The sequence below is a fragment of the Medicago truncatula genome, chromosome 4, assembly GCF_003473485.1.
Source record: "Medicago truncatula cultivar Jemalong A17 chromosome 4, MtrunA17r5.0-ANR, whole genome shotgun sequence".
Lineage (NCBI taxonomy): Eukaryota > Viridiplantae > Streptophyta > Magnoliopsida > Fabales > Fabaceae > Medicago > Medicago truncatula.
The window spans coordinates 7,778,043-7,794,030 of NC_053045.1; the positions used below are offsets into that span (position 1 = coordinate 7,778,043).

Here is a 15,988-nt window from a genome sequence, read left to right on the forward strand (position 1 = left end):
TTTGTGAGTAAAATTAATTTATTTGGTACATAAATACGACTGTGAAAAAGTTGATTTTAACACTTGAATTTATAAACACTTGATTTTATGAATGTTGACATTGAAAGAGGGGTTATTTACCATCTTGATACTCACTGCTCTATGGATGCAACTGATTTGAGAAAGATTATAATGAAAAATTGTAAGGATCATGTCTTGTATTGTATTGAATGTTTTGGTCAGGTCTTCTTAATGTATTACTGTTCTTATTAATTTAAAATTGAATAAACAGGGTCATGTCTTATATTGTTTGATGTTGGATTCAGAGTTTAGCTTGCTACTTGGTAACAAAAGATTTGACTTTATGAACATAGAAATCATTGAAGCTAGAGGAATCCCGAACACGTTAAGATTTAAATACATATTAATAATTTTCTTAAGTGTTTTATGATTTTATTACACCTTATTGTTACTAATAGTAAATTTATCTATTTTACTATTGATAATTTTGGGGAACGGCTTCTGAACTGGTTACATATGAAACATTATTTTGATTAATTTATGTAACAATATGAAACAAAATAATAGAATATACTAAACAAAATCCAGTTTGATGTAGCATGCTAACTTTAATTTTATCATAAACAACTCAAGAAAAATGTGGTGGTGATGAAGACTACAAGATTAATGCTAGGCGTGCACAATGAACTCATGGTGACAGTCTAAGACAACACTAAAATCTACATTACCTCACTTCATATTACTGAACTTGTTAGAGTTGATGTCGATTTGGGTGCATAACTACTTCACCCTTTTCTGATGTAGTGTTTTTGGTTTAGTTGTTTTCCTCGGTTAGTATTCATGAACATGTTATTTTATATTTTGCATAGCTACTAAACCCGTTGTACTTAACTCCTGATGTTTAATGTGTCTATTTTAAGTTGTATTTCCATTTCCATTTGTTTAAGGTGTCCTTCCACCGCAAACATGGTCCTTTAACTCAACCTAACGAAACTTATTTAGTTTTCTCACATGCATGTGTCACAAAGAAAAAACTCAAACCCTTATTATAATATTTAGGACAGAATCCAAAAGGAAATTTTTACAGGGGGAAAACCAGAAATATCATATATTACAGAGGGTAAAGCACTATTAACTCTTATCATTTAGTAAAATAAAATAAATAAAATTCATTATAATATTGACAAATGTAAACTTCCAAGGTCTATAAATTGGAAACATGCAACCCCTTCAAGTCATCAAAAGAACAAATAAAGAAATTTTTTACATATCCAACCGACAAAGAAAGAGACACCACCATCATCACCATGTCAATGGATCAAAAGAAATCTAACAAAATTAGAGAAATCGTTAGACTTCAACAAATCCTTAGAAATGAAAAAAAATAGAAAACTTATACAAATTAAACCAACACCAACACCATCAATAAAAGCAAAATCATGAAGTTTCTAAAAAGAACACTTTCTCTATCTGAACGTGAAGGAGGAATAACATCATCAAAGAACAATGGTTATGTCCTAAAAGGGTATTTAGCTGTTTGTATTGGAGAAGAACTTAAGAGGTTCATCATACCACCAACTGAATATTTGTGTCATCAAGCTTTTCAGATTCTTTTGAGAGAAGCTGAAGAAGAATTTGGGTTTCAACAAGCTGGTGTTTTGAGGATTCTTTGTGAAGTCTCTACTTTTGAGTGTATTTTGAAGATGGTTGAAGATCATGGAAAGAATAAGGATAGTGTTCAAACAAGAATGTAGATCAATTGGCATTGAAGAAATGATGAGTTATTGTTCTTTAGAAAATTAACTCGTTTGTTCTCATCATCCTCAAAGTCCATTGTGTAGATAAATATAATAATTAAAAATTATTGGATGTTGCAAATTTTTATCCATCTTTGCATAGCTAAACCACTTGTACTTAACTCATGAATGTTTTGTTGTTTTGTATGTTGCACCTATTTTGATACCTTAAAATAGTTTGAAATTGTGCTTCCGGCATCCACTGTATTATGGGCAACTTTGCATTTTATTACATGACAATTATGGCAAAAAGCATAAATATTTTATACTTTATTAATGAAATGTTGATTGCTTCCATGTTAGTTATCTGATGTGTACTTTTATATTTCTTATATTATGAATCCTATATGGTGGTAGTTTAATACAAACAACAACTTAAAATTCTCTATTTGAGTATTAAAGCAATGGATTTTCTAGCAGCTATCAGTTATTTTTCTCCTTTTATTAATATTCACATTGTGGATATATTGGATATTAAGGATTGTAGTGTTTCTTTAAGAGTATCAGTAATCAATGATTATATTCCTTGTATTCTTGATGCAAGTTGATGATAATCGTCTTTTGGTATGTTTGGCAGAATTATGCACAAACATACTTTAGGTAAAATAAACTTGTCTTTTATGCCTTGCATGGTGGTGCCTTCAAGGTCCAAGTTATGGTTGATTTAAGGTTACATTACATTATTATTTTGATTTATAGGGAGTGACAAACCAAAAAGTTCATTATATATAGACATAACAAATCACAATAGAAAAATATGGCCCTTTGTTTCATAAGTGTAGCTATTAGTAGTCCAAACCTTGATTTTTCACTTATCCTATATAAAGAAAGATATACAAATGTAAAATTATTGAGACCCATCAAAATAAATTCCACTAATATGTTATTTACGTCTATATCTCTCCTAAGTGAAGACACATGTAGGTTAGGGGTGAGAATGAGCTGGGCCGAGCCGGACTTTGGTTAAATAGGCTAGGTTTAGTTGAAAAAACTAAAGCCTAAGCCTTGGTCTTTTATCTGTCAAAGACTTTATTTTAAGCCTGACCTGACCTTTTTAAAAGTCTGGCCTGACCTATTAGCCTGCCTAAAAGCCTAGTTTGTGTTACAAATTTCAAACATAGTATGTTCTTCAATTTTTTGTCCTTTCAATTTGTGCAACACACTTAATATAGAGATAAACATTAATTAGATACAAAATAACTAATAAAACACAATTGTAAAATTTATAGATGGATCGTAAGAATAATCATGTTGATAACAACAAGGATTTCAAACTTAATCTAATAACCATACTTGACCTTAGGCATATCAGTAGCAAGCCTTAACAGTTCATAGAAATCAAATAACCATATAGCCATATGAGTCTTAAATGATATCTTTTAATTTTTGGTGGTTGGTAATGGGTGTGAGTAACTCTTGCCTCGTTAGATGAAATTCATCTGATATACGAGGGATACACGAAGAGTTGTGTTGTATCCCAAATAAATAAAAAATTAAATAAAAATAATTGTGGTATGAGAATTTGAAGGTTCAATAATTCTTTTTGATATATATATATAAATAATAATATTGAAAAATGTAATATACTCATTTACGGACCGACTTGATAGGTTTGATAGACTTTTTTATAATCATAAGTCAGACCTAATTAAATTAATAGGCTTTTTAAAAAGCTCAAACTTGACTCATTTACTAAACGAGTTAGGCCGAACCGGTCTTTTAGTATGCCGACTTATTAAGATATAAATGAAGTAAATCACGACTTGTAGAATTACATACTACATACATGATAGTAGCAATACTTTCTTAGTCACATCCCGGTATATAAATGACCAAAAATTAAGTTAAATGATTAATGAAACAAATTGTTTCACAACCCCATCTTTTTTGATGGTGATATGTTTCGAATCCCCGACCTTGCATATATTATAGATTATTTATACCAACTGAACTAAACTCATAAAGACTTTCATCCCATTTAAGAAAGGACAACGGTAATAGCATTTCAGAACTTAAAAGACTAAATTGAAAAAAAAAATATAATGTAAAATTAAGTTAAATGTTATTGAATCAATTTTGCCATTAATCACCTCCCTTGTGTACGCCCAAATCTCACGAATCTTGTCTTTGTACACATGTTTGTTTTGTATTGGTTACAAACTTCCACGTACACACTGTTTCTCCAGTGTTCCAAAACTACCAACAACCCTCTTCACGACATAATCCAGAACTTTCCATTCTTCATCTTCATCATCAGTATCACATTTTCAATCCATTGAACATTGTTATTGTTTCAAATTCAATTCAATGGCAGGTTCATCTCAAACCACTGTCCTTGTTACTGGTGCTGGTGGTCGCACAGGTACTCCATTCCATGTTAATTCTCGTCACAATTTCATGTTTCTTGATCATTTTATTTGAATTAGGGTTTATCATTGTGCCTTTGGAATTTTATTTTAATAATTGTTTTAAATTTTATTTCAATTGGGAATTTCATGGGTATTATTGTATAGACACATAGTTGAATTTTTTAGTATTACATTACCAACACATTAGGGACGCAATTTCAATTTTGTGGAGAATTATGGTCAAATTCAGCTGATATTGTTGCAATTATGGTCGTGATACAGCCACAGTGTCATAAAAAATCCACGACAAATTGTGGTTGTAGACCCTTTATTTTCAAAAAGCTTGGTCAATATTGATCATTCCTAACTTGGAAGTAAGTTGAATGAATCGTTATGTTGGCAAGCCATTTGCTAAAAAATTTGCTAGTTTGATGATGCCTAGTAGGAATGCAAACAGTTAGTTATCAACTATCCAGATTTTGTTTCTATTTCGCTCGTATATAAAACATGGTCGCATCTGTCCTAACTATAGTTGTGTCTGAGGAGTGTCTAAGGAGCATCGTAGGTATGCTAAAGCAATAAAAAATGTATTTTTTTTCTGGTCATTTGTCAGGGGTTTCAGACACATGTCTTGTGGGTATTGGTATTTGACGTGTGTCGGTGCTCAGAGAATGTTTTTTTTGAAGAAGCTAAACTAACCCCCTCAAATTGGCACTAGAGAGAATCGAACCTGAGACTTTGAGGAGGAGCACACTCCCAGGTTCCAAGCCAATACCACTAGACCAACCCAAGTGGTTGTGCTTAGAGAATGTTAGGCGATGAATTATTGAGAAGAACAGAGATTAAGTGTAGTGAATAAGAGGATTTCTTAGGTGGATGTATCTGATTAGGAACGACTGTATCCGAGAGATAGTTAAAGTAGATTGAGGGGAAGAAGAAGGAAACTCAGAGTTGGTATGGTCAGTAACCAAAAGTAACAAATGTGTTACTGAGAAAACTGATATTTTGCTTCTATATGGAGCTAAATCATGTCAATTGATTATGTGTTCTTGGCTTCTTGTACTTTTACTAGTAGCATACGACTTGGATGTATACAAGCTACTTGTAAAAAGACTACAGTTTTGTTCTCTGTTCTCGTGTAGGAGATAGAACAAGAGTCGTCTATCATGTTTTCCTTTTTACCACTAATTGAGAATTCTTAACGTGATTTGTTGGTTAATTTTTCAGGACAAATTGTGTATAAAAAATTGAAAGAGAAGCGAGACCAATATATTGCCAGAGGTTTGGTTAGATCTGAAGAAAGCAAACAGAAAATTGGTGGTGCAGATGATATTTTCCTTGGGGATATCAGAAATGCCGAAAGTATTGTTCCTGCAATTCAAGGTACAGATGCTCTCATCATTCTCACAAGTGCTGTCCCACAAATGAAACCTGGGTTTGATCCAACCAAAGGTGGAAGGCCTGAGTTTTATTTTGATGATGGTGCATATCCCGAACAGGTGCTAATACTATTACATTTTTCCTTTGCATGCTAATAAGACATTTGAATATAGTGTCTCTTTTGACTTAAATCTTGACGTCCTTTTTCATATGATAGGTTGACTGGATTGGACAGAAAAATCAAATAGATGCTGGTAAGAGTCCATGTTTCTATCCATCACTCATACACGGTGTTTGGTCTGCAGGGTTTTTTTTCTTTTTGAGTCTTGATTCCTAAAAATGCATAAAATGTGTTTGGAATGTGTAGAATACTTATGGGAATCTTAGAGAATGTTCACTTTGATGTTTTCAATCTTCTTAGGAATCTTGGATTCCCACCCCCATTGGGAATGTTTTTCTGGGGAACATAATTGAAAAAAATCATACCAAACATAATAATATAAGAATCTGTTTACTTACCATGTTTTCTGTTTTCATTTTGACTTCGACGATTATATTAGACTATAGATCAAATTTTTTTCTCACCATTTTCTTTTACTTTTTTACAACATATCTAGCATTTTTAAACATATCTGTCAAAACACTGTTTTCATTAATTCTGAAAACACATTCTTCCTAGCTTGCTTTCCATCTTCCCTCTATTACAGTTATTCACTATGTGAGTCTTCCACCTTGTTAGCAATTTTAAATGATAACTGAATGTTTTTAGGAAGTAAAGGGGCTTAAGATTCTGAACTAAAGATATCTGGTAAACTTTAAAAAAAAATTCTAACCAAAGTCATTATTCACTCTTGATTATGATATTAAAATTTATTTATCTCTATGAACAGCTAAGGCTGCGGGAGTGAAGCATATTGTGTTGGTTGGGTCTATGGGTGGAACAAACCCTAACCATCCTTTGAACAGTTTGGGAAATGGAAATATACTGGTGAGTCGTATTTTCTCCAATATCTTAGTTACTTCACTTCATAGTCTTAGAATTTTCGTGTTGCTTTTCTGTTTGAACATATCTCACATTTTATTTCAAAACAGAATGATAACATTTTTTTTCATATTTATTCTTTCATTTTATATCTTTTGATAGAAATCATATAGTTTCATATTAATTGCAGGTTTGGAAAAGAAAAGCTGAAGAATATCTGTCCAATTCTGGTGTTCCATACACGATCATAAGGTACACTAGTTCTTGTCCATGTAAAAACATATACAAGTTATAATTGTCTTTTCAGTTTTGTTTTCACAGTCCCAAACCCGGACAGACCACCTACCTGCATTGCACAGGTCAAAAACACTAATTATGATTAATGCCTTTAGTAACCATAGCTGAACCAGGATACTATTTTGAAATACTCTGCAATATTATCTTAATATCCGGTTGTTCGAGTAAAATTTTTTCAGAGTACTTGGTGTTGTTATCCAGGGAAAGAAGAAAATATCTGCTGATATTTATAATTTTATAAAGAAACATTTTTATCTTGTATGTAGCAGTGTTGTCAAATAGCGACGCTATAGCGCTATATCGTAGCCGAATTTGAACAAATCACTATTGTTTTGTGATAGGCTATTTAATGCAAAACATTGTCAATAAGTGGCTACAAAGGCGCTATAGTACTGTAGTGTCGCGGAACTTGAACAAACTACTATTTTCCGTGATTGACAAACAATGGTATGTAGGTACTTGATGAATATACATACTTTGTAGTTCATTAAAAAAATTTAGGGAACCCACTATCGGATATTTGATAGAACTTGTTGCAATTGATAAACATACTCATCTAATTGCTTGGTTTCTTCATTGTAGTTCATTATATTTTTACATATATACTTTCAAGCACTCTTGTTATCAGATTTCAATGTACTTTGTTGCTGGTGTTCTTATAAATTTGTTGTGAGATTGTGTTTGTTTTCTTTATTATATTTTCTCACCTTCATTGTTGATTCAGACCTGGTGGCTTGCTTGATAAAGAAGGAGGTGTTCGGGAACTTATTGTAGGGAAGGATGATGAACTTCTTCAGACCGAAACTAAAACTATACCTAGAGCTGATGTAGCAGAAGTCTGCGTTCAGGTATATTTTCTCTTATAGAACTTGGGTATTGCATACAAATAAAACCAGCTTCCACTGATACCAAAAAAACATCCCAAAATTATCAGCAAATGCTACCTGTTTTAACTACAAAGTGACATTTTATTAGTAATGTATCTTACAATTCATAATAAGATTCGATTCGATTCATAAAATAGTTCTTCCGATTCAAAATATGAACCTTGATTTGATAAACATGTGGCGAAATATCAGGAACTATATTCAGAGATCCAACAAGATTAGTATAATAAATAATTTTTAATTTCAGATATTGAAATTTCATCAATATCAAAATTAGAATCAGCCAATGACTATAATTTCAAAAACTGAATCGGTTATTGTGAGATTTGGTTAACAGGTTCATCATTTTGTTGATTTGACAGGTACTAAATTATGAGGAGACTAAATTGAAGGCATTTGACCTAGCATCAAAACCTGAGGGTGCAGGTGAACCAACAAAGGACTTCAAGGCTTTGTTTTCCCAGCTCACTTCTCGTTTTTGAGGGTTTTCATGATGTATGATTGTATGTGATTATTGTCTAACAATGCTTTTGAAACCCAAAGTCATTAGTGCTTTGCTTCTAAAGCAAATTACTTTGCCTTCACAAATAAGTTAGATATAGGACTAATCATAGACTTCAATAAGTGATTTCAGGAATCAAATCTAAGAATAAAAGTTCATTGAATTACATGTATAAACTGATATTTATAAATTTATCATCTACAGCAGAAGCAATATTATGTTACATAATTATGAATTTTAGTGTTTCACTTCTAGTTTCTTGACCCTTGGTCATTGTAATCTTCCGTACAGATACATTTAAATATCTTTTTACGATCCTTTTGTGCCATTCGAGTTGCAACATGTTTTTACATGGCGATCAGTTAGTTATAAGATCAATGTTTGTTAACTCATTTTTAAAATAAACAGACAATCAGAACAAGTCTAAAACCATGTTACCTTTTTCTCTCTTTGTCAAACCCTAACCGTCACATATGAAGGGAGCAAACTTTGAAAAAGTTGCCTTAGAAGTTATCTTTCTTCTTGATCTACTTTGAACATGCTGGAATCGAAGTGAGTAAACTTTGAGTATGCTGGGATCAAAGTCCAAAAGCCAATAGCACCCAAGTGCAATCCTCGAAAAAGTTGCTGATTATTTTTAAAAGTAACTATCAACAATTTTCACACTTCACATTTGGCTGAAAAACACTTGAAAATTACTCATTTGTGTATCCTACACAAGAAAAGTAAGCAACATTTTGTACTAAGCGCTTGAAAAGTATATTTGACCGAGCTTAGTCTTTTATTGAGTAAAAAGTCTAAATACTTTGTTATTTGTTTGTATTTATTCGTATCGATTTTCTACCTAATTGTATTAACCATTTGATTTTCAATGAAAAAACCTTTTATCACAAGGAAAGTAAAATCTGAAATGTTTTCCTATCAAGTTGTCAAGTGGTTATGAATTCACTCTATTTAAAGTAAATAAGTGGGGATGTTCAGAGTCTGTACCCAACCCCTACCGAACCTAACTCAATAAATAGAGTATTTGAGGTTTGAACCTCGACCAATATGAAAATTAAATACAATAATAATTTGATACCGAACCAACCAAAGAAGTAGAGCATTGGCGCGTTACCATGGCCACTGTTGTTCTCCCTCTCAATCTGAATACCACTTCGTCTTTTCAATGTTCTCTTCCCACTCCAACCCAAATCACTTTCAAACATAGTAGTAGTAGAATCCAAAACTACAATTTCACTTCTCTCAAATTCAAACTCAAATCCACCACCCTTTTCGTTCGTGCATCAGACCCAGATTCCAACCCTCAAACTCCCCAAAATGCTGAAGTCGACAATTTAGGAGTTCAAGCTGCTCTTTCCGTTTTGAGATTTTACAAAAGTAAGTTTTTTTCTTTACCCTTTCATTACTTCTGTTCATTTAAGTTATAAGTTGTTTTCATAAGTTACCTAGAAAAGCTTATTAAAATAGTTTATCGACATGTCATTAGCTGTATCCATAAGTTTTCTAAAATAGTCTAACAAGTGCGTAGGCCTGTAGATAAACTCAAATAAATCAATCCAAACAGACCGACCCTTAGTAGCATTTGGTAGAGGATAGAACCGGGCAAGGAAACAAATCATAAGGGTTTTATTCAAGAGCAACTCTATAGATGGAGAACCTCTGGAAGATGATGAAGCTTTTGGATGAGAAAGAGAAGGAGGTTGGTGGTGGAAGACCAGAAACGATGACATCAATGGAAGAGAGTGGTTTACCTGAATGCTTTCAATGTTTAAGAGTCTATTTGTTTGAGACTGGAATTGGAATGAATGAAAAACGCAAAATTTGGCTTTTTGAGGAATTCTTTTTAAAAGCTCATATGTTGTTGTTACTTTGGTTGGAACTGATTTTGATATTGTTCATAAATCTTATAGAAACAAATTATAAGTCGGTTAATGATTATCAGAAATGGGCTAGGACCTCAGTCTTAGAAATGGTGAATATCTTTTATATGGGGTTGTTTGTGTGTGTAACTGGCTAACTGGTTCTGTAACTGTTAGCCTTTGATGTGACAGCTAAAGCCTCTAAGTCTCTGAATGTGTAACCGTCTTTCAGTTTGTAGTTGAGGACTTTGGCTTGACAGAGTATATTTCATAATGATTATTTGGTCTGAGACCAGGATCGGCATTTGGTACTGGGCCATTGTGATCCTAAGATGATCTTTAAGAAAAGTAAAACAAGAAAGAAGACAAGTTGGTTTGTTTTTATGTCAAAGGCTACCTTAATTATTGTAAACAGTTTTAGGAATTTGAGTCATTGTATCATATGTCTTGATGTTGTTCATGTATATGCAGGGGAAATTTCACCTATCTTGCCGAGGAGCTGTCGTTACGTTCCAACTTGCAGTGAGTATTCCATGGAGGCGTATAAGAGATATGGTTTCTTGAAGGGTACGACTTTGACTGTGTGGCGTCTATGTCGTTGCAACCCTCTTGGTAATTCACCAGTACCTTTGATATGCCTTATCTGCTTATTTTTTATTTTAGTTTGGAATAATGGCTACATTTTCTGTTTTGAATATTTTATAATTATATTCTGCATACAAATACAGGTGGGTCTGGATATGATCCTCCAAGATGGTTTGGTGAGAATAAACCAGGAGAAGAACTCGACGATTGATTAATCTCTAGCGGAAGATTTTGAATTGGTAAGCACTGCCAACTGAGAATTTTATAAATTGAAGTTCATTTATGTTCTACTAGTGGGGGCTCCTTGTTGCTTTTCCTTTTTATTTCTGCTATGACCTTGTAACAATGCAAAGCAAGTTTGTGTTCTTAGATCCTACCCCATCAGATAAATTAGATCAGGAAGAATGATACCCGAGATTGGAATATTGTCGATGATGATCAAATTATATTCCTTTCATCTTTGTACATAAAATGAAAAGATGGTACAATGAATACCTTTTGTACATCTTTCAATATCATATGCTAGTAGTACTTCAATGAGGCAACCCTATTCAGTCCATCATGGAAATTCGTCTACGTAAGGAATGTCCTATTAGATAGGTTATACTAATCATACTGAGACACATGATTGGTGTAGATTGCCTTATATGAGAGGAATGTTAGAAACACTTAGTTTTTAACACTTTTTTAATTCTGTGAAATCCTACATTGGGCCCAGTGCCCCATTTAATAAACTGGGTCTGCGCTGGACTGTATTTGTGGGCTAACACAAGTTTTAAGCTTTTACCCAATTATTGAGTGTGTCGAGAAAGTGTCAAGAATGGCATTACTATCATTTCTCTTTGCTAACACTGCTAAAATTGCTATTTGATAAACATGATTGAATTAGTTTTACTGTCAACCTTGTATAAGCATTTGTGCTTGGAAGAAACATGATAAGGAGTACTTCTTGTTAGTTGTCACCGGTTAATTACTTGTTTTCTATCTTGCTTCCAGTTCTAGTGTAGATTCCTCAAATTCACTGTGAAACAGGCCAGCATACACCACTTCATAGATATTAGGAAAAACCCAAGTCCCAAATTTTAAAGAGGTAAGGTCTTAAAATCATTTATAACGAGCAACACCCCTCAACTTATAAGCGGATTTTGTAGAGATGAATAAGACCCAATTCAAAATTTATTATGGTATCATGGCCTATCCATTAGGGTCATCTATCATATTGTCGGCGTACCAAATCCAATAGTAGTTGGCGTGAGAGGTGTATTGGTAAAAACCTAAGTTCCACATTAAAAAGTGATAAGACTTAAAGAATGTTTATAATGGAGTGGCAGCCCTCATGTTAGAAGCCAGTTTTGTCAGAATGAGTTAGGGTAAATTTAAAACCTAGAGATAGAATATAATAACATACCAATTACTACTTCATTCATGTGAAAATGAAAAGACATTGAATATAGAAGGTCAACCATCAAACAGTTCCTAGCTTATCTCCATGACTATATGTGCCAAGTTTGCAAGTTGCACAAGTTCTTGTATTGTATGGTTTAAAGCAAGCTAGCATAAAGTGGTTTGAAAATCCTACTAATTTGCTCCTTGCTCATAACTTTGTTCAAGCTCTGCATGATCACTGATTATTCACCAAATCCACTGCCTTACATTTCATGTGAATGATACCATTCTAGCTGGCAACTGAATTCCAATCTATAAAATCCTTGCTTAATTCCTCCTTTGAGGTTAAAGAACTTAAAAGTAGTTAATTGGCAGTAACAGCTAACTAATTATGGTGTCATATACAAGTTAATCACGTGTCATTATGTACAATTTAGATTGATTGATTGACTCAATTCACAATTATGTACATGAGATGGTCGTACAATTTCCTCCTTTCTCTCTCACTGTTCTGGTAGTTTTACTATAAATCATTACTAACAAACAATTTGACTGGCTGTGCTCTCTACCTCTTAGATCAATATTTTTATGACAGGTTCGTTTTTTCATATCACAAAACAAATTACTAAATTGCAAGATGAAGTATTAAGATATTTGACATTAACTTTATATTGTGATATCTTGATTTTACTGTAGTCAATTTTACTCCTCTAAGTTTATTATTTGCTTGGCTCATATTCACCAGCAATCATAGTTTAATAAAATTTTACTGAATGAAGAAGACTAGTTATAGCCGTTCTTTATTGAGGTTAGGCTAAAGAGTAGAATTTATTTTACATGTACAAAGCATCATTTTTTTTTACAACATGTACAAAGCATCATCTACAGTTACTCCATCTATGAAATAGGGTAATCAACTTTAGCTTCTCCTCAATGTTTTATGGGGCTTCCTTAAGCAGTTACTGTTGTCTCTACAGCAAGCTTCCCAGTGTACACAACTTCCGACTTTAAGTCAGCCTCCCATAGATCAGGAATTGCCTCAGGAAGGTTATGGATGCTTTCCAATGCATAATCTGCACCTTGAACTTTCTGTGATGTGCCAATCTGGATGGTGCAATCAACAAGTAATTTATATGAGTTGTGGCTCATTAAAAGGCATGTAGTTGCTATCAGTTTATTTAAACAACCGTTATAGAGCTATTATGTAGCGGCATATGAACATATTGATATTGTTTCGTGATATGCTATACAATACAAAATGTTGTCGACTAGTGGCGCTATAGCACTACTGCTTAGAGGAATTTGAACAAATTGCTATGTTCAGTTTCTACTACAAAACAAAAATTTCCAATGACTTACCAGCACAGTGTCGAGTCCTACTCGTTTTCCAGCTTGTATGTTGCGGACACTGTCCTCAAAGAACAACTGAAAATGACATAGAACCAACAAAAAGTTAAGCAAGCAAATAAAAAGTTAACAAAAACAACATAGATCATAAAGGGTGATTTTCTTACAGTTCTATGTGGGTCAAGGTTGGCTATTTTGAGAGCCAATTGAATGGCATTTTCTGATGGTTTACAAACAATTGGTGACTTTGGCAGGATTCCACTGGGATTGGTCTGAGCAAGATGGTCTATGATGTCAAAGATTTGAGAGCTGCTTGCACTATTACTACTTGTTGGCTTAGTAGTTCTTGTTAAACCTAGAAACTCAATGTCATCTTCATCAACTGAGACACTGCTCCTGTGGATTGGATTAAGAGTCTCAAAACAAATAATTCCTTCAAAGCAATCTTCTAATCCAAGTATGTTTAGTGTCTTAAGAGCATGAACTTTGTCTGCATTTGTGAAGATCTATTGACAAAAACAAAAGAAGCATTAGTAGTGGTCATATTATATTATACACCTGTTTACCAGTGTTTTTGGTAGTCAACTGATATTGACTACATTAAATGAGCATGTTGAAATTACAGGCTAACAACACCATCTTTTCTGACGTTATTCTATTGATTCCATTTTGGTTATAAACAACTTACAAGTTTCCTATAGGGCAGGCTCATCAACATTTTCCTTAGAACTGGGTCTGGTTTCAAGTTCACATAAGGTAATCTCCCATGAACAAAACTGCAAGGAGAAATTCAATAATCATTTTAACCATTTAAAAATACATATACAAAGATTAAAAGCATAACCCTTTAGCAGTTTGAGAGAGATAATAAATTGAAATTTACCTGTGAAGTTCGTCATAGTCAAAGTCATATCCAATTGCCTGAATAGAAATGAAACAGTAAACAAGTTATAGCATTTTCAAAATTTGAAAATGGAAATACCATTTAACAGGAAAATATAAAATCATACCTTTAATCCTGCTAGAGTTGTTCCATAATTCTTGTAAAGAAGGGTGCATAAATTATCAGATTTTCTTGGATCTATGCAAAGCATTTCTTCCATGTAGTCTGTGATCAATGTACCATTCATGTTAATACTAAAACTATCAGCTATTGTAAAACACATTACTAATACTGAGAATAATGTGACACAAGTCAATTATTATGCAAAGTTTCTTACCTTTAAAATTTTGTCGACATGCTTCTGCAAGACCAGAACTGAGTGGATACAAAGTATCATCTAAATCTGCAGAACCATATCATGGTTATACATGTAACAAACATGAATATGAGAATTTCATTTTGGTACTTAAAAATGTTATAATTTGAAATACTTACCAAAAAGAAGGCAATCATATTTTGGTTTTTGTGTGAAGAGGTTCACAAATTCCATTTCGTTAAGAGAACCTTTTACATAGAATAAACAACAAAGTTAAAAACTGAAAATTAAGTTTAACAACAAAGTGAATTCATTTTTATTCTCAACATTGGTTCATGGCTCTTTAACAAAAGTTATATTTGTATGATCATTGCTAAATTTTTGCATTCCAAAGCAAATTTAAACCTAGTCATGGCCAAGATTTTAGGTCACCGTTACGTCGCGACTTTTAATATCACATAAAATTATGATCAAATGCAGCCACATCGGGTAAATATCAAAAAACTCGACATTGCGGCATAATCACAATCTTGGATCATTTTTAAATCATGAAGCCAATGTTGATTAAAAATCAAATGACAATAAAAATAGAAAAGAAAATATAAAAAATACTATGCATGGGAAAAATAGCTTAAGCCATTAGCTTACCAGAACGATTGGTGATTGATAAGGGCATAGAAGAAGAGATAAAAGATGATGTTTGCATGGTTCTTAAAAATAATATTTAAACAATTTCTTCAATTACTTTCAATTTTGAAACTCTTGTCTTGTCTTTGATGAACAATGAAACTCTTGCAATGATGATAACAATTTTCAATTTCCCTTCTTCAAGAAAGTGGATAGTAATTTGATTAATTGGTGAAGTATTTATTTTTTCCTTGACTTTATATATATAATCAAAGTCTGTTTTTCTTGTTACATAAATGGAAATAACATCATTAAAATGGAGAATATGCCAATTTGGATTAGTTAGCACAAAGGTTGTCACCAATTGCCACCGTACAAATGAAACACCTCCATTGTTTTCCATATTTTTGTTACAAAATCAGAAAACAACCTATGAATATAGCCATAATACAGTTGTTTTACGTAAGGATAAGACTTCGTATATTCCGTTTTGAAGTTGGTAATGAGGCAAAAATAGAAGTTAATCTCAAATTCTATATCCACAATATAATCTTTAATGCCAACAAATATTCCATTTGAAAATTCCTTTCACTTAACATTTTGGATAAAAATAGAAATTATCATGGTAAGAATTTGGCTCAAGGTCAATTTTTTATATATTTTTTTTTATGGGAACAAGCTTAATGAATTTCATTTATAATAATAGATTCGATACATGTTGGAATGTTATAGAAAATACGGAAATTAGCTATAGGCGAAGCCTCCCTAACCAAACTATGAGCAACTTGGT

The 15,988-nt window shown here is 32.7% G+C and overlaps 3 protein-coding genes and 1 pseudogene across 4 annotated transcripts; 3 read left to right on the forward strand and 1 right to left on the reverse strand.

Moving 5' to 3' along the window:
- The first annotated feature begins 1,227 nt into the window (after positions 1-1,227).
- LOC25491590 (auxin-responsive protein SAUR71-like) lies at positions 1,228-2,042 on the forward strand (annotated as a pseudogene).
- Positions 2,043-3,942: 1,900 nt separating this feature from the next.
- Positions 3,943-8,427, forward strand: LOC25491591 (uncharacterized protein At5g02240). Its single transcript, XM_013599563.3, has 7 exons — positions 3,943-4,158; positions 5,372-5,643; positions 5,742-5,778; positions 6,415-6,512; positions 6,697-6,758; positions 7,528-7,651; positions 8,053-8,427. The coding sequence occupies exons 1-7, from the start codon at positions 4,104-4,106 to the stop codon at positions 8,170-8,172; spliced, it is 768 nt and encodes a 255-aa protein (XP_013455017.1). The 5' UTR covers positions 3,943-4,103; the 3' UTR covers positions 8,173-8,427.
- An 819-nt stretch (positions 8,428-9,246) lies between these two features.
- Positions 9,247-14,047, forward strand: LOC25491592 (UPF0161 protein At3g09310). Of its 2 annotated transcripts, none has more exons than XM_024782548.2 (4): positions 9,247-9,572; positions 10,526-10,666; positions 10,783-10,878; positions 13,003-13,581. In XM_024782548.2, exons 1-3 carry the CDS (start codon positions 9,311-9,313, stop codon positions 10,848-10,850), a joined length of 471 nt encoding a protein of 156 aa, XP_024638316.1. In that variant the 5' UTR covers positions 9,247-9,310; the 3' UTR covers positions 10,851-10,878; positions 13,003-13,581. The 2 variants fall into 2 exon arrangements, with proteins under 2 accessions (XP_024638316.1, XP_013455018.1); XM_013599564.3 differs by lacking the exon at positions 13,003-13,581 and adding an exon at positions 13,627-14,047 and having other exon boundaries at positions 9,248-9,572.
- Positions 12,977-14,805, reverse strand: LOC25491593 (uncharacterized protein C24B11.05). The gene is made up of 9 exons (XM_039832584.1): positions 14,751-14,805; positions 14,593-14,658; positions 14,383-14,480; positions 14,256-14,293; positions 14,061-14,148; positions 13,756-13,878; positions 13,540-13,644; positions 13,385-13,450; positions 12,977-13,129 (listed from the first exon to the last, which is right to left on the reverse strand). The coding sequence occupies exons 1-9, from the start codon at positions 14,803-14,805 to the stop codon at positions 12,977-12,979; spliced, it is 792 nt and encodes a 263-aa protein (XP_039688518.1).
- Between the last annotated feature and the right edge of the window lie 1,183 nt (positions 14,806-15,988).

Bases quoted from the DNA above. Each gene is read 5' to 3' on its own strand.
- LOC25491591 (XM_013599563.3), top strand. From the start codon at position 4,104: ATGGCAGGTTCATCTCAAACCACTGTCCTTGTTACTGGTGCTGGTGGT. The intron at 5,779-6,414 runs GTAAGAGTCCAT...CTCTATGAACAG, and splicing joins GAAAAATCAAATAGATGCTG to CTAAGGCTGCGGGAGTGAAG. The intron at 7,652-8,052 runs GTATATTTTCTC...TTGATTTGACAG, and splicing joins TAGCAGAAGTCTGCGTTCAG to GTACTAAATTATGAGGAGAC.
- LOC25491592 (XM_024782548.2), top strand. From the start codon at position 9,311: ATGGCCACTGTTGTTCTCCCTCTCAATCTGAATACCACTTCGTCTTTT. The intron at 9,573-10,525 runs GTAAGTTTTTTT...ATGTATATGCAG, and splicing joins CGTTTTGAGATTTTACAAAA to GGGAAATTTCACCTATCTTG. The intron at 10,667-10,782 runs GTAATTCACCAG...ATACAAATACAG, and splicing joins ATGTCGTTGCAACCCTCTTG to GTGGGTCTGGATATGATCCT.
- LOC25491593 (XM_039832584.1), bottom strand. From the start codon at position 14,805: ATGGAATTTGTGAACCTCTTCACACAAAAACCAAAATATGATTGCCTT. The intron at 14,481-14,592 runs GTAAGAAACTTT...CATTGATCACAG, and splicing joins ATGTCGACAAAATTTTAAAG to ACTACATGGAAGAAATGCTT. The intron at 13,130-13,384 runs GTAAGTCATTGG...TGCACCATCCAG, and splicing joins TAGGACTCGACACTGTGCTG to ATTGGCACATCACAGAAAGT.